The 18,569-nt window shown below is 43.7% G+C and overlaps 1 protein-coding gene across 1 annotated transcript; it reads right to left on the bottom strand.

The window, feature by feature from the left end:
* Positions 1-1,794: 1,794 nt before the first annotated feature.
* Positions 1,795-2,847, bottom strand: LOC123042320 (bZIP transcription factor 27). Its single transcript, XM_044464794.1, has 2 exons — positions 2,281-2,847; positions 1,795-2,160 (listed from the first exon to the last, which is right to left on the bottom strand). The coding sequence occupies exons 1-2, from the start codon at positions 2,710-2,712 to the stop codon at positions 2,041-2,043; spliced, it is 552 nt and encodes a 183-aa protein (XP_044320729.1). The 5' UTR covers positions 2,713-2,847; the 3' UTR covers positions 1,795-2,040.
* Between the last annotated feature and the right edge of the window lie 15,722 nt (positions 2,848-18,569).

The following is an 18,569-nucleotide window of genomic DNA, read 5'->3' as shown; positions in this document are numbered from 1 at the left end:
TCCTCAACATCCTCTACCTCGACACCCTCCTCCTCATCCCTTATCACGAACTTCCCCGTAATGATGGAGCCACCAACGGGTTTGCCACGTCGTCTATGGGATCGCTCGCCTACGACTCTGTGCTCGTCGCATCGGACGCGACACCACAAAGTTCCCTGCAGTGACGGCACCACCAACTGGTTCACCACACCATCTACGGGATAGCTTGCGTGCGACTCCGTGCTCGTCGCGTCGGACGCGGCGCCACGACAACCGTCGCCGAGGCACTCTACTATAAGTCTATGTTGCTAAATCTTAATCATATCTAGTGTATGCAATTAAACACCGTGTAGTGCATCAGCCCAGCCAACCCAGACCACCAAACGCTAGGAGATGCAGCTAGCCTATATTCAGACAACCAAACTATGTGCAGAAAATGATGTTTAGCCTGCATTTGTTTAGACAACCTAGTTGAGTTGGATGACCCTACGCCTATGCAAATTTTCGTATGTACCTTACGATGAAGCTTACCTAGAAAGGTTTTATTGCAAAAGAAAGAGTGCAATCCGAGCAATGGTACACCCACGCAGAGATTTTTTTTGAAAAGGAGGATGTATCTCCGGCCTCTGGGACGATGCATGCAGCATATTATTAATTATTCACAGAGACCATACAAGATGATACATCAATAAGTCTGAATCCATCATCTTGGCAATGTTGTTGCTACTCCTATCCTCTTGATGAAGGTGTGCCGAATGTCCGGGTCTAATACCAAACAGACATCACATCAAAGCCTAACATCTAAAGCCGGGTGTCCCATCGAAACCACTACCTGGATTGGGTCCCACATTGGTCTGGTACACTCCCAGTGAGCACCGCACGCTGCAAGGGCCATCACCTCCATCTTCCATCGGTCCATCCTCAGAGCATAACAGATGCACCGACCTTGCCACGCCTCTCTGCTATCAATGCCACCATGACGCCAGACAACTTCCTCCTCCTGTGCGAGTCCATCTCCACGCATCAGACACCAAGTCTCCACTGCGCCATGCAGCCGAGAGCCACCGTCGACGATACGTTTGATGCCACACCGCTCCACCTTCATGCCATCTCGCGTCGACTCCGAACTACCAGCAACTCCACCACCCTGAGCAGTCCCCGGATGTCGCCTTCAGGAAGGAACACGACACCAAAGTGCCATCGTCACCCAAACAGAGGAACAGAGGCTTTCGCCTGCGCTCATGGCAGAGATGGGGGGACGGGGGCGTATGATCCACACTGAAGCCTCCAGGAAGGGAATCGGCGCTGAGGGCGTCGACTTTGGTGCGGCCGCCACACCGGCCTGAAGTTTCCCCCGAATCCATGCCCACCCGCCAGATCCGTCTAGGCAGTATTGGCATCGACCGTAGTCGCTACTGCAGCTAGCACGAACCGGACTAGATCGAGTCGAAGACGACGCCTTATGTTTAAGTTTTACGTAATTAGCCATTTGGCAATTTGTGATTGGGAGTGGGGTAGGAGGGACCCACCCCACTTGAAATCATTGGGGTGGGGGTGGAAGGGGGGGGGGGAGAAGAGTATTTGTGATGAAAAGTTACGTACACTTTCGTAACTTCTTCATTAATCCGGCGGTGGTGTATTAGTTAGGGATGGAAGATTTTGTAGCTTTTTAGTAAAAATTGCACATACAAAGGGGCAAAAAAATAACGATGCAAGCAATCAAACACATCCCTATCTTCTTGCCACCTCGCTCACTCAAGCAAAGGCCTTGTGATGGAAAGAAATGCCGTTAATTTGCGCACGTAGCTCAATCGATTCATTCATCTGTTCCCTTAATATTATTACGGAGAGAGAATCATCATATTACTCTAAGCAAGTGCTACGGTAGTTAACTACTTGCTTAAGCAAGAAATCTTACACAGTACACACGTAGTGAATAATGAGAGCCCCAATGCTAGTCAAGTCATCTAGGAGTAGTAGAGTAGCTAACTAGCTTGGAGAATCCATCCATTGTAAGTGGAATGGAGTTGCTGCTGCTACAGTCGACGGCCGCCGCGCCAATCATGGTGGAGGAGCCGAGCGGCACCTCTGTTGCTGCTGCTTCAGCTGCAGGCTACTAGCAGTGCTCCTACCGCTCCGGCAGTCGGGGACGGCTAACTGCGCCGCCTTGGCCTGACGATCCTGCAAGCCAACAATGCAATACATACGCACTCATCGTAATGCTTCGAGTAGCTAGCACACAATAATCAAACTAGCAACTAAATGGCAACGACAGATCGAGAGGATAGATAGTACACGTACGTTGATGAAGTCCTTCTCGCGCTGGATAAGCATTTTGTTCTCCCTACGCAGCTGCTCCAGCTCCAGCTCCAGCTCGTTGGTGTAGGCCTGCTTCCGCGCCCGCGACCGCGCCGCCGACTCCCGGTTCTTGATCATCCGACGCTGCCGCCGGTCGCCACCCACCGCGGCCGGCTGCAGGACGGCTGATCTCCTGCTACTGTTGTTGGCGGCCGAGGTGGCGCCCCCGAGGTATGTGAACTCGAGGCTCAGCGCCGTGTGAGGAGGCGGGGGCGGTGGCGTGCGGGGCGGCTGCGGCACCGAGTTGGCGCCGGCGAGGCAGTCCTGCAGGTACACGGCGCCGCGGTAGGGATGGACGGCCGGCGAGTGGAGGCGGTACGACTGTAGCGCGAGCGGGGTGGAGCACAGCGACATGTCCTTCCACAGCTCATCCATGGACGATCCTGCTGCTGCTGCTGCTGCTACCTAGAGTCTGGTAGTATGGAATAGTAGATCCTCCTTGAGTTGGGTGGATGTGAGATGGAAGCAAGTCAAATGTAGCTAGGCACGCGAGCAGAGCACAACCGGTAGCAATAGCAGTAGCATAGCTTTGGTCCATAGATAGATGTTACTCTCTCTTTATAGCAAGGCGTCTCCTCCATCCATCGATGGTGCACACGTACGACCGTTGCAACTTTACTTTTATTATAAGTTTAAGGAAAAGAGAGAATACTTTTAACGTGACTTTAGTCTTTAGCTAGGGAGGAATCGGGCCTACTGCCCATGCACACCGTTGGTACTCCTACTACACTGTTCCTCGACAGCGAGCTAGCCAGCATACCCCGAGCTGACTCCTGTCCTTCCCCTACTACCCACAGACCACAGTCAAGTGCAATGGCCGGCTATACATAAATCCCACACTTGTACACTAGTATGCATGTACAGGAGTACAGAGTAGTCACCATTTGCTGAGTGCAGTCTTTTTTAGAAAAAATTCAAATGTGGGGCGATGAACAAGTAGCTAAATGTGGGGCAATGATAGTAATCCCGATGAAAAAAATGTTAAATATGGTAATTTATGTCAAAACTGTTAAAGTGCGGGATAAAAAAATTAGAATTCACCCAAAATGTATTCATGTGCAAGGTTTACAATTTCGGTGACATCAGAATTTCGGACCTCACCAAAATATCCAGAAAACCGATATGTCCAAATATGTATAAAATCGACCTTTTGTACTCATGTTTGTGACAACTCACTTAATTTTTAATGAACTGTAACCTTATTTACAGTTGGTTTGCAATTAATTAGAACTTGGTTCATAATTAAATATTACAAATATTTAGATATCCACTAGAATAACCAAAGTTTTGTTCAAATTTTGAAACTTGGACATATGTATAGATGCGATGTACTCCCGCTGGCTGGGTTTATAAGTCAGGCAAGGATTTTAGGTCTTTCGTTTTACTAATAAAATATGTATAATATACCATGCAAACTATATGTTTAAAAACTTCATTCGATAATGAATCTCAAGGTTTTTATTTTTGTAAAACATAATACATGTGTTCCTAGTATATACACATCCGTCATTTTTGTGCATACATAGCTAGACACATGCACAGTGGTGGCGGGTGTGCATCTCAATCTGATGCACTATTTTCAACCATGCACCTAAATGTAGCAAATTCGAGGTAGCAATAATCAGAGAGCTAGGAACGTGTCCCTCAGAAAGGAAAGAGAAAACAGAGTGCGGTGCAGAGGAGGTCCTAAAAATGATGGATGTGTGCACCTGCGCCTTTTCTGTCTGAACCATATATGGAGAAGCACCGGCATATTTTTGTTCCTTGCAGTGCAGTGCAGTGCCAGGTGGAGCTGGAGCTGGGCCAATAATAACCGGCGAGTATGCATGCATGCATGCATGTATGTATGGTGATAGTATAATATGGTAAGCTCCACATTTCCTTTTTCATGTAGATATATCATGCATACCACAGATATAGAAAGGGTTAGCTGTGTATAAGTATTTATCCTCGTGCGTGCAATACGCTTGCTACAGTGGATCGACACCACACAGTGCTGCAGGCAGTTTGGTGCTAGCATGCAGATCTAGAGGCCGACCGGTGGAGGCCGGGAGGGAGGTGTGCAATCTATGTATGGTCACTATTGATGCGTCGTCCAATATTGGCCATTGATTTGCTGCTGCTGTCACGGGTACACGAGCCTGTATCTATATGGGCACCTCCACATGCAAGGGGTGGGAGAGGGTACATGGTAGCTACAGTGGGTAGTACAAGCTAGCTTGTGTAAGGGAGGAGTATGGCACAGCAGCTGCTATAGATAGCAGACGACCAAGGACAGCGTCGTCGTCGTCGTCCGTGTCTGGCTGGCTTTGTTGTCACCATCATCGTCGTGGGCGTACATATACTAGTACATTACACTAGGTAGTACGAGTGGCAGTAGATGTACTTGCCTGCCTTGCCTAGCTTTGGTTTGCCTAGCTTTGCTTGCTTTGGCTGGTCTCACTCATTCACTCACTGCGTCACTCACCGAGACGTTGCGTCGCCCATCCATCCAGCCATACGCACGTACACCTTTCTTTAACAGCAAGTACGTACTTCTACGTACCCGGGGACACACGCACACACGCATGCACCGATGCACTACCATCCACCCCTGGTACGCATACGGTGCGGTGCGGTTGATGAGTGAGTCCCATGACTAAAAGTAATGGGACTAAAACTTGCTAGCCCCACCCATGCTTGGATACAAATACTCCCTCCGTTTCAGATTCTAGTGCGTATAGTTTTTTGGCTTCGATTCCGATATGTAGTGCGCATAAGCGCTGTGAAGCTGCTTTGGACGAAATAACCCTCAACTGGTTTACGGCAGTGCAGCAGCAGGTACCCACGTGCGTGACAGACCAAGCAGGGGGAGGGGTAATTCTTGTCGAAACAAAGACGCCAGCTCATACATTGGTATAAGTGCCCCAGCCAAAGGCGCACTATAAAGAGGAATGGAGGGAGTACTAAATAGACTAAAATGAGTTAATGAGCATTTATTATCTTCCAAATCCTCCAATCCCGAACTCGCATGTGTTAAAGGAGAGGAGTTAAATGAGGAGAGAAAGGACTAATCCACAATTTAGTAGGGTTCCCCTGATTAAATTTTTTTAGTCTCAAGACTAATTCTAGCCTCTCTTTAGTAGGGGTGATTGGAACTTTAACCTCTAAAAAAAACTAGTTTTAGTCATACTAAAAATAGTCCCTTGAATCCAAGCATGACAAAGCACAGGGGCAGCCAGAGACTCACAGCCCGAACGCAAGCACGAGCACGGATGTCGGGTCAGGCGGTGACATTGACGTGGCAGGGGGCTTTTCCTCTGACCACGCTGCCCCAATGACGTGTGCCTGCCACCGGAGCAGGGGCGCCCACGTGTCGAACTTGCAATGGATCCATTTGCTCTCTCGCATGCGCACGCTGCCTGGTGTCGCACCAGCAAGCAGTAGAGGGCAGCGGCAGAGGCTGCGGTCACCTCGGCCTGTCAATTGCGCATTGGCTCCATCCCCACCGATCGTACGGTTGCCTCTCGCCATGCGTTGCTTTGAAGTGCATCATATGTATGTTGAACGATTATATATACTTAATTTCATGTGTTGGGAAAACAGCTACCTTTAAAGTTCTACTACACCATTACCCATCCGTGAGGAAAACACCGCACTTTCTTCTTTCTGGTATATAGCATGCTTCCCGCGTTCCGTTCACAATCATGTTATAAAATATTGATCGGTCACTCGGTCAGGGCGGTCCTTCCTCGCACCCAACTGGAGCATGCAAATGCCTGGAAAAGTGAGAATATTCATCAGGTGTATGCATAATGCAATCCCATGCATGGGAGTTCTAGTAAACCGACACATAGCAACATCAGGTCAGAGTCCGCTTTGTCAAATATACGTGGAGGATGTGGCGCATGCATTGTTTCTATGTAGCAGAGCGGAGGAGGTTTGGCGTTCTCTGGGCATATACGATATCATATTTCGAGCATGCACTCCTCAACGATCTGGAGCTGAGATTCTGGAGAGTTTGCTTTGTGAATCGACTAACCAAGTGCAGTATATGGGTGAGGTTCAAATATCAGAAATTATTGCAGCCGCTAGTTGGTATATGTGGTGGCAGAGGCGCCAAATAAGTAAGAATGAAGAGGTCCAAATAGCAGAGCGTACGGGTCCTGCCATTCAGGCCCTGACTGAATTTTGTTCGGGCTAATAGGAAGGCTATACCTGCTCGACGGGAGAACAGATGGAGAAAACCTTTACTAGGCAAGCTGATTTTAAATGTTGATGCAGCCTTTGCAGAGGAGGAACACTCAGGGGCATGTGGTGCTGTTATCCGGGATCATCTTGCTGCGTTTGTTGGTGCTTCGACTGCAAAATTAGAGCACACGGCGGATATTGTTTCAGCGGAGGCAGCGGCTCTAGTAGAAAGGACTAAAACTAGCGGTGAGTCTTGGTGTTACATCACTCCTGGAGCAGTTGGACAACCTAATTGTGGTGGAATCACTCAACATGAATTCAGGCCTGTCCATGGTGGCCGGCCCCATTCTTGATGAATGCCGTAGTCTTAAGAAAGAATTCAGGAAGGTTTTATTTGAGCATTGTAATAGAGAAACCAATATGGTAGCGCATGTGTTAGCTCAGCAGCGACGTGTCGACCCACCTTCTGTGTGGTTGGACACACCTCCCAGCTTTATCTCTGAATTTTTAGCGGATGATGTAAGTGTTATTTGAGTAATAAAGCTAGCCATGAAGGCCTTTCCGTCAAAAAAAAATATTGATAATATTTTTGTCCTAAAATAAGCATCTCTTTAATTTGCAGCACTTGTACTACCTACATCCTGGTTTATAAGTCTCCTTTGTATTTTGTGTCAAATTTTGACTACACATTTAACTAACAAAATATAAATGCATGACATAAAAAATTATATGGTTGGATTCGTATTTGAACGTAGTTTCCAATTATATTAGTTTTTATGACATGCATTCAAATTTTATTAATTAAATTTAAGATCAAACTTTGGCACAAAATACTAAGGAGACTAATAAACCAGGACGGAGGTAGTAAGATGTAGAAATAGGGAAAGCACGAAAATGGAATGGTGTGTCACCTCCTTTTAACAAAACATGCGGAAGAAGCGTTTGGTTTTAAATTAATAAAGCCACACATGATGATAGTATATAGTTTAGCAGAAATAAAATATAAGTAATAATATTACGGGCCAAAGCTCCAAGAGAAAATGTCTAGAGATGTAAATACACAAAACAATAGAAGCTAACACGATCAAGTATCTTGTCCGTTGATGGAGTGAATAGCTCTAGTTCTGCACAACTTCCCTGGTTCTTGGCGTTTATGAAGGTTAAGAGCAAAATGAAGCCTATCTCGGGCTGATTGCCAAAGGTTGGCTTTAATCTTTAAGGCCTCCTTTGATTCATAGGGTAAGGAAATTATAGGAATAGAAAAGTCATAGGAAATAAGATGACATGCATCTCAAATCCTATAACTAGGAATTGGAAAGGAGATGCTCGTTGGTTTACATCATAGGATTTTTTCCATTAAGTCTAGGCTAATGTTTATTTTCCTATGAAATGTGGAGGATAGAAAGAATTCCTCCATAGAAATAGGATTCTATTCCTATGAACCAAAGGGCTCTAAAGAAATTTTTCCTATAAAAATCCTATCACATAGAATTCCTACATAGTTCCTCCAAACCAAAGGAGGCCTAACATGGAACAGTTGTGAACTAAAGGGTTTTTGAACGATGGATGAGAGGCTTATGGATGAGTTTTTGTACATCAATTTAACCGAGGAGTAACCAGATGCTTCATAGTCCGAAGGAAGGTAATGTTGATACGATTGTCCCTAAAAGAACTTTGACAATGATATCTGGGTTAGAGGCTAAAACAAAAGGTTATAGGTATTTAGAGTAATGGGTGCTTGGTTGATCCGTTAGGCTAGCAAAAAAATGATGTTCCCACTATTGACTACTTCAGAACTTACTCCCTCACTGAACACCTCTTTGCATTTCTGGACCCGGTTCCATATCTGAGAACCCCTCTTACTACTCCCTCCGTTCCGATTTACTCGTCGTGGTTTTAGTTCAAATTTGAACTAAAACCACGATGAATAAATTGGAACAGAGGGAGTAGTAGATAATAAGAAAAGTTCGGGAAATATTAGCCTTAAGAATATGTGCCCAAATACCAGAAATGATCCAAACAAATAGCTTAGGAATTTTAAATGGAAGGGAGTGTATCTCGTGCATCGGGGCTTGTGATGCACCGTGTGCACCCAACAACTATTGCATCTTTTAAATGTTCAAAAGAAATCTGGAAAACAATTAACACATTAATACGATATCAATCTATACTTAGTTTTTTTAATTAACCTAGAACAAGATGAAAAATGACAAATATTTAATCAACAGAGATAATAGGCCAAATCTAGACCCAATATATTATGCACTATGGGTGCATGAAAAATTCTATTTGCCGCTCTATGTGCCAAACTATCAACTTTCCACACACATAAGCGAAGGAAGGACTAAACTGGGCCGTCTCATTTGGCGTCCTATAGATTACAGTTTTTGTATCCTTGTTCTATCTGGTTTTCATATGTTTTGGCAACCTGATAATTTTTTGTTCATTTTTTCATGTTTTCTATTTACATGTTGATTTCGTGTTTTTTCTTGCCTTTTTATCTTTATTTTTTTATTGTTTTTACAAAAAGCAGTTTTTAATTCAATATTTTGAAAAATTATATGCCCTCTCAGAAAACGTTTAGAAACAGCATGTTTGGAAAATTATTCACGTTTTCAAAAATGTTTACACATTTTTAAAAACTTCAGCCTTTCATAAAAAAAACTTTTTTATGTTTTCCTGTTTTCAGACAATATTCTCAATTTTTTACATGTTCAAATTTAAAAATATATCTTTATCCTTTTTCAAAAATACAATGAAGAAACCAGGAAAGATATTCGCTATAGTGACACCTACTTCTGCTCACTAAAAGAAGTTCGCTTCAATACAGCCCCGCTCGCTACAGTAAGCAGAACAATGGGCTGGCCCACCCAGGACGCCCCCTCAATGTGCGGCACCTCGCCTATTTGACGCAAAAAGATCCCCGGGTGCACCGCGACAACGAGCACGGTGCAACAGATACTTCCCCGGGTGTGTCTCTTTGACACGATCAGATCACGTGTTGGAGTAGTACATATTGTGATGCATACAGACCAAAGATGCCGAGACCCAAACGAGCTTCCCCTATTAATGAAGCCCCATCGGCTGAACTCAAATCAACCAAAAGCTAACTTTCTTTCTTAGAGGAGGTTTTCGTAGTTTGCCCCATAGCCATTTAGGGTTTCCTACATACGGCGGTCGCCCCGCCGAAATCCACTAAGAAGCTGTTCTAGAGACGAGCCCTCTGCCCGTCCCTACGTCAGAGTAGTTTCGCTAGGGTATGCACCTCACCGCCTTGTGGAGAGGGGTTAGACATGGATGCATCACCGCCAGCAGCGGAGGGTTTGGGTGATCGCAGAACAACCGAAGCTGCAGTAGGAGTGAAGGGACCTGGTCAGGCGGAGAAACTAGACTATCTCTTGTAGTGTTTGGGTATCACAGAGGAGGAAGATGACGCAGTTGATATATCAGGATTGGTTGGATGCCTTACACAAGAAGCACGTTGGCGGTGATACTTAAGGTTTGTGTTCACACCCCCTTTAGCCATACGACTTTCTATGCCGCCGTGCAAGTGGCATGGGGGGTGTACAAAGGAGGTCAAATCCGGACCTTTGGATGACTACATGTCCACAATGAAATTTATGTGCTTTCGTGATTGGAATACGGCGATGCATGTGGGGTCCATGGCTCTGAGGCATCAGGCGATGATAATGGAGGAATATGATGGTCTAACAAACATCAATGCATTCCCCTTGAGACTACCCATAGTGAGGAGTAACTTAGACTAGTAACATGCATATGTTACTGGACTATGTTACTACCTCTATAGTGGGGAGTAACATATGTGTAGTGTAGTGTAGACTCATCTTGTCTCGGTATGTGTGATGTTACCCATAGTGTGAGTAACATACAATGTTACCACATGCATGCTTCTCTTTACTCGTTAATTACTTGCGATGTCATATATTTTGCCTAGATATGTGTGATGTTACAAATTATGTTACTCCCACTATGGGTAGTCTGACTCGCTTCAGGTTTGGACTCGAATCGTGGGGTCCCAGATTTGTTGCGGAATGAACAGGTGGTAAAAGTTATGACATCAAAGATGGGAGAAGTGCTAGAGGTTGAACATGGACTAAATGGTGTTGAATATGGACAATTTGTTAGAGTGAGAGTTAATATCAAGATTGTTAAGCCCTACTCAGGTTTGTGTCGGGTAATGTGGAAGCAGGCAAACCGACACAAATGTTCAGAGTGTTGTACGAGAAACAACCAGGTACCACGTTTGCTGCCTCGCCGCGTCCGCGCCTCCTCCTCGTAAATGACGACCCTTCAGCCCGAGGGATCTCCTACATTACCGCCTCCGAGGTAGTGGAGGATGTGGCCCCGCGCCTTCATGATCGTGGGCGGCAAGCCCTCCTTGACGGGGTGATGATTGTGGCATGGGGCGACCCGAACCCGTCACTACGGGCACACCGGTTGTGCGCCGACGGTGACATGGGCTCGTCCTTGACGCAGCAACTAATCTGGATGCCACGATTGCACAGGGCGATGCTGGATCTTCCCTAACGAGGCATCCGATATGGACACCACCGTGGTTGTGCTGGGGCAGGGGGGACACGATTTTCTCCTTGACCTGCCAGAGTGGGGACGTTGGCTCCCACTTCATGCGGTAGCACGGTGATACGTCTCCAACGTATCTATAAGTTTGATTGTTCCATGCTATTATATTACCATTCTTGGATGTTTTGCAATCATTTTATAGTCATTTTATATCATTTTTTGGTACTAACTTATTGACATAGTGCCCAGTGCCAGTTGCTATTTTCTGCATGTTTTTTACATCGCAGGAAATCAATACCAAACGGAGTCCAAACACAGCGAAACTTTTTTAGGATCTTTTTGGGCCAGAAGACATCCAATGGGCCAGGAAAGCACCTAGGGGGGGGGGGTGCTCCGAGGGGAGCACAACCCACCAAATCACGCCTGGAGGTCCAGGCGCGCCCTGGTGGGTTGTGCCCACTTCGGGTGCCCCCTGAACCACCTCTTTGCTCTATAAATACCCCAATAGTCCAGAAACCCTAGGGGAGTCGACAAAAATCAATTCCAGCCGCTGCAGAGTCCAGAAACACCAGGTCCAATCTAGACACCATCTCGGAGGGGTGCATCATGTCCATTGGTGCCTCTCCGATGATGCGTGAGTAGTTCTTTGTAGACCTACGGGTCCATGGCTTCCTCTCTCACTCTTGATTATCAATACAATGGTCTCTTGGAGATCCATACGATGTAAGTCTTTTTGCGGTGTGTTTGTTGGGATCCGATGAACTTTGAGTTTATGATTAGATCTATATTTTTATCCATGAAAGTTGTTTGAGTCTTCTTTGATCTCTTATATGCATGCTTGCTTATAGCCTCGTATTTCTTCTCCGATATTTGGATTTTGTTTGGCCAACTTGATCTATGTATCTTGCAATGGGAAGAGGTGCTTTGTGATGGGTTGGATCTTACGGTGCTTGATCCCAGTGATAGAAAGGGAAACGACACGTATGTATCGTTGCTATTAAGGTAACAAGATGGAGTCTATTTCTACATAAATAGATCTTGTCTACATCATGTCATCGTTCTTATTGCAGTACTCCGTTTCTCCATGAACTTAATACACTAGATGCATGCTGGATAGCGGTCGATGTGTGGAGTGATAGTAGTAGATGCAGGCAGGAGTCGGCCTACTAATCTTGGACGTGATGCCTATATAATGATCATTTCCTAGATATCGTCATGATTATTTGAAGTTCTATAAATTGCCCAATAGTAATTGTTTTCCCACCCTTTGCTATTTTTCTCGAGAGAAGCCATTAGTGAAACCTACGGCCTCCAGGTGTCTTCTCATCATATTTGCCTTTGTGATATATTTCCCTTTGCATTTATTTTCAGATCTATTAAACCAAAAATAAAAAAATATGTTGCTGCAATTTATTTGTTCCGCGATCTATTTATCCTATCTACCACTTCTATCTCACGTTATTTGCCTATCTTGAGGCACCGTACCCGAAAGGGATTGACAACCCCTTTAACACGTCGGGTTGCGAGTATTTGTTATTTGTGTGCAAGTGTTGTTTACATGGTGTGAGGAGGTTTTCCTACTGGTTCGATAACCTTGGTCTCACCACTGAGGGAAATACCTACCATCACTATACTGCATCATCCCTTCCTCTTTGGGGAAATACCGACGTAGTTCTAGCAGACATCACGCGGCAGGGATGGTGACTCCTCCCTGAATCACGCCGCCAATGGTGGCGTTGGCCCATCTGACGGATCAATTCTTCGTCCGTCATAGCGGCCTCCGCGAGGAAACATGTCAGCTATTGCTGCTTTAGCGTGTGTCCTCCTCGTCGTCGGAGGAGATGATGATATGCTTCTTGCCAGAGGAGCCGACCGTCATGGATACCGAGGGGTCCCGAGAGTGAGGGCGGGTGTGCCAGGATCTGCCTGATGAAGAACCGCCACCACGACTACCTCCGCCTGCAGATACGTCTCTGTCGTATCTACTTTTCCAAACACTTTTGCCCTTGTTTTGGACTCTAACTTGCATGATTTGAATGGAACTAACCCGGTCTGACACTGTTTTCAGCAGAACTGCCATGGTGTTATTTTTGTGCAGAAATAAAAGTTCTCGGAATGACCTGAAAAGCCACAGAGCAACTCTTTGGAATTAATAAAAATTATTGGAGAAAGAATCAACGTCAGGGGGACCACACCCTGTCCACGAGGGTGCCCCCCCCCCCCCGAGGGTGGCCCCCCCGAGGGTGCGCCTCCTGCCTCATGGGCCCCCTGAAGCTCCACCGACCTCAACTACAACTCCATATATTCATGTTCGGGGAGAAAAAAATTAGAGAGAAGGATTCATCGCGTTTTACGATATGGAGCCACCGCCAAGCCCTAAACTCTCTTAGGACGGCTGATCTGGAGTCTGTTCGGGGCTCCGGAGAGGGGAATCCGTCGCTGTCGTCATCATCAACCATCCTCCATCACCGATTTCATGATGCTCACCGCCGTGCGTGAGTAATTCCATCGCAGGCTTGCTGGACGGTGATGGGTTGGATGAGATTTACCATGTAATCGAGTTAGTTTTCTTAGGGTTTGATCCCTAGTATCCACTATGTTTTTAGATCGATGTTGCTATGACTTTGCTATGCTTAATGCGTGTCACTAGGGCCCGAGTGCCATGATTTCAGATCTGAACCTATTATGTTTTCATGAATATATGTGAGTTCTTGATCCTATCTTGCAAGTCTATAGTCACCTATTATGTGTTATGATCCGTTAACCCCGAAGTGACAATAATTGGGATACTTACCGGTGATGACCGTAGTTTGAGGAGTTCATGTATTCACTAAGTGTTAATGCTTTGGTCCGGTACTCTATTAAAAGGAGGCCTTAATATCCCTTAGTTTCCAATAGGACCCCGCTGCCACGGGAGGGTAGGATAAAAGATGTCATGTAAGTTCTTTTCCATAAGCACATATGACTATATTCGGAGTACATGCCTACATTACATTGATGAACTGGGATATATTCGAAAAGATGTCATGCAAGTTCTTTTCCATAAGTTCTTTTCCATAAGCACGTATGACTATATTCGGAATTGACAACTCAACTGCTAATACTTGAGAATATTCTTTGGCTCTCCTTGTGTCGAATCAATAAATTTGGGTTGAATAGTATACCCTCAAAAACTGTTGTGATCCCCTTTACTTGTGGGTTATCAAGACTATTTTCTGGCACCGTTGCCGGGGATCATAGCTCTATTCTTTGAGTAACGTGGGATTTACATCTGCTGATCACTATGAGGAACTTGAAAGACGAAAGAACTAAGATTTTTCCCTCAACTACGAGGGGAGGTAAGGAACTGCCATCTAGCTCTACACTTGATTCTCCTTCTGTTTTGAGTAAGCTTGCGACACCTAAACCTTCTTCTGCTATTAGTTCTGATATGTCGCATAATGTTATTGATGATGTCACTTCTACTATGCATGGTACTTATGATGAAACTACTTCTATGCTTGATACTACTGTGCCATTAGGTGAATTTCTTGATGAACAACTTGCTAGGGCTAGAGAGAATGAAATTATTGAAACTAATAATATTGATGAAAGTGATGATGAAGATTCTCCCCCTAGATATGAATTGCCTATTGTGCCTGAGGGTTATGTTATGGATGAAGAAACTGCTAGAGATTTTCTTGCTTGCAATGATAGATCTGATCTTAAGAAGTTACTAGCTAAGCTTAAAGAAAATTCTATGAATGCTAGAATGAAATATGACCCTGCTTTTGCTACTTCACCTATCTTTATTACTGATAAGGATTGTGATTTCTCTGTCGATCCTGAGATAATTACTTTGGTTGAATCTGATCCTTTTTATGGCTATGAATCTGAAACTGTTGTGGCACATCTTACTAAATTGAATAATATAGCCACCCTGTTCACTAATGATGAGCAAACTCGTTACTACTATATCCTTAAATTATTTCTGTTCTCATTAAAGGGTGATGCTTAAACATGGTTTAATTCTCTTGATCCTGCTTGTGTGCGTAGTCCATAGGATAGGATTTATTACTTCTCTGCTAAATATTTCCCCGCTCATAAGAAACAAGCTGCTTTAAGGGAAATATATAATTTTGTGCAAATTGAAGAAGAGAGTCTCCCACAAGCTTGGGGAAGGCTTCTCCAATTACTTAATGCTTTGCCTGATCATCCTCTTAAGAAAAATGAAATACTTGATATCTTTTATAATGGACTAACCGATGCTTCCAGAGACCACCTGGATAGTTGTGCTGGTTGTGTTTTCAGGGAAAGAACTGTCGATCAAGTTGAATTGCTATTGAATAATATGTTGACTAATGAAAACAATTGGACACTTACTGAACCAACTCCTAAGCCAACTCTGAAGAAAAGGGGTATTCTATTTCACAGTCCTGAATATATGCAAGAGGCAAAGAAATTTATGAAAGAAAAAGGTATTAAAGCTGAAGATGTTAAGAATTTACCTCCTGTTGAAGAAATAAATGACCTTAATTTAACACCTATTGAAGAAATACATGGTCTTGATAACCCGACACAGGTAGTAAAGGTAAATTCTCTCTATAAATATGATAAAGTTGAAATCCCGTCTACTAAGTTTGCTAGACAATGCTTGGATGAGTTTGATGACTTTATGGCTAAACAAGAAAACTTCAATGCTTATGTTGGTAGACAATTGAAACGTAATGCTTATATGATTGAACACTTGGGTGATTATATGTCTAGAGTTAAAGGTGAACTTAAACTTATTAGTAAACATACTTCTATGGTTACCACTCAAGTAGAACAAGTGCTTAAAGCTCAAAATGATTTGCTAAATAAATTCAATGATAAGAGAAATGATAATGTTGTTAGAGTTATGACTAGAGGTGGTAAAATGACTCAGGAACCCATGTATGCTGAAGGCCACCCTAAGAGAATTGAGCAAGATTCCCAATGAACTAATGTTGATGCATCTAGTCCTTCTAAGAGGAAGAAAAAGGAAAATGATAGGACTCTGCATGCTTCTAGTGAACTTATTATAGACACACCTGAGAATCCCAACGATATTTCTATTTCTAATGCTGAAACACAATCTGGTGATGAACATGAACCTATGGATAATGCTAATGATGATGTTCATGTTGATGCTCAACCTAGCAATAACAATGATGTAGAGGTTGAATGTGCTATTGATCTTGATAACCCACAATCAAAGAATCAATGTTATGATAACAGAGATTTCATTGCTAGGTAGCACGGTAAAGAAAGAGAACCGTGGGTTCAAAAACCCATGCCTTTTCCTCCTAAACCATCCAAGAAAAAGGATGATGAGGATTTTGAGCGCTTTGCTGAAATGATTAGACCTATCTTTTTACGTATGCGTTTGACTGATATGCTTAAAATGAATGCTTATGCTAAGTACATGAAAGATATTGTTACAAATAAAAGAAAGATACTGGAAGCTGAAATTTCCACCATGCTTGCTAATTATACTTTTAAGGGTGGAATACCGAAGAAAATTGGTGATCCAGGAATACCAACTATACCATGCTCCATTAAAAGGAACTATGTTAAAACTGCTTTATGTGATCTTGGAGCTGGTGTTAGTGTTATGCCTCTCTCTTTGTATCATAGACTTGAATTGAATAAGTTGACACCTACTAAAATATCTTTGCAAATGGCCGATAAATCAACCGCTATACCTGTCGGTATTTGTGAGAATGTGCCTGTTGTGGTTGCAAACGTTACTATTTTAGCGGACTTTGTTATTCTTGATATTCCCGAGGATGATAGTATGTCGATTATCCTTGGTAGACCCTTTTTAAATACTGCAGGGGCTGTTATTGATTGCAACAAAGGCAATTTCACTTTTCATGTTAATGGTAATGAGCATACGGTACACTTTCCGAGGAAACAACCTCAAGTTCACAGTATCAATTCTATTGGAAAAATTCCATCAATCATTATTGGAGGTTTTGAATTTCCCCTTCCTACTGTCAAGAAGAAATATGTTATTCTTATTGTTGGGGATGTACATATCCCCGTTGAGGTAACCTAGTCTTATTCGAAATTTCTCCGATTCCATGTAATTCGGAATGAGTTTGTTAACAAGACTTGATCAACCTTGTTAGTGGATTCCTTTTGATGAGCATGAGATGGATGAAGTTAGAAAGAACAACTCTCTGTACCCTCCTTTTACTTTCAGCTATTTAGATTAAATAACACAAAAATAGTATTTTCTGTCTATTTTTTCTGATTTATCCATGCAATAAAAAATACCCCGAAAATAAAAGTTCTCCAAATGCCCTAAAAATGAAATATGATTTTTCTAGAATATTTGAGAATATTTGACATTGAGAACACAGCAGGGGGGGGCAAGCACCTGACCACGAGGGTCCAGGGCGCGCACACGCCCCTGGGCGTGCCCCTGCCTCATGGGCCCCTGGCGGCCCCCCTCCACTTATTCCTACACCCATGTTCTTCTTCTTCCTCCCAAAAAAATCACTAACCAGCTCAAGCACGAGTTCTAGCTCATCTTGCTGCCTTTTTCGATCTCCTTGCTCAAAGCTCCATTCACAAAACTGCTTTGGGGGATTGTTCTTTGGTATGTGACTCCTCCAATGGTCCAATTAGTTTTTGTTCTAGTGCTTTATTCATTGCAAATTTTTGCTGCTAAGGTGACCCTGTTCTTAAGCTTGCATGTCAAATTTATTTGGTCCCAAGTAGTTCTAATGCATGATATAGTCTCTAGGCACTTGTGGGAGTAGTTGCTATCAAGTTTATTGAGTTTGGTTCACTTTTATTTGAGTTACTAAAATTTTCAGAGGAAGAAATATGTTAAGGAAAATATATCAAGGTGGTTCTTCAAGAAAGCAAGGACCCAGGCCTACAATACGTGAGCAGGACGATGAACTACCGAGGGAAGCTCAAGTACGGCCTTGTGAATGGTTGTTAGAGGAGTTTATGTTCCAAGCAGGCATCAAGGATGAATTTGACGCATATGTATGTAATGCTGATCTTGAGGACTTCATGCTAGATAAGTGCCCTCAATATTATCGATTAACTGATTCCTTTGTGAGGAGGTTTAAATTTACATCTTCACGCAATTCTCACAATGTCCTATTTGATCTTTATGATAAATCTTATACCATGGACCAAGAAGATTTTGCTACTGCTTGTAAACTCCCGCAATGGGGTAGTGCTAGTGAACCTCGCAAATCTGAATTTAAGGATTTTCTTGCTAGTATCACAGTGGGGGAATCTAGGGAAATAGCACAAGCTACCATAGGGAGCATTCATTTTCCCGCTATACATTATTTTGCCCTCTTTATAGGTAGATACATAAATGGCAAGGACGAGGCATGTCACATGTGTGTTCTAGATCTTAGTGTTCTCAAGAGTGCGGTGTTAGGAGATAAACAATATAACTTGGGGGCCATTGTTGCACATAGGTTGCATAATAACAGTTTAATTGGAGACTTGTTTGGTGGAATTAATGCAACCCGTGTGGCTAATTT

The sequence above is a fragment of the Triticum aestivum genome, chromosome 2B, assembly GCF_018294505.1.
Source record: "Triticum aestivum cultivar Chinese Spring chromosome 2B, IWGSC CS RefSeq v2.1, whole genome shotgun sequence".
NCBI classification, from domain to species: domain Eukaryota; kingdom Viridiplantae; phylum Streptophyta; class Magnoliopsida; order Poales; family Poaceae; genus Triticum; species Triticum aestivum.
This window is presented reverse-complemented; position numbering and strand designations above follow the sequence as displayed.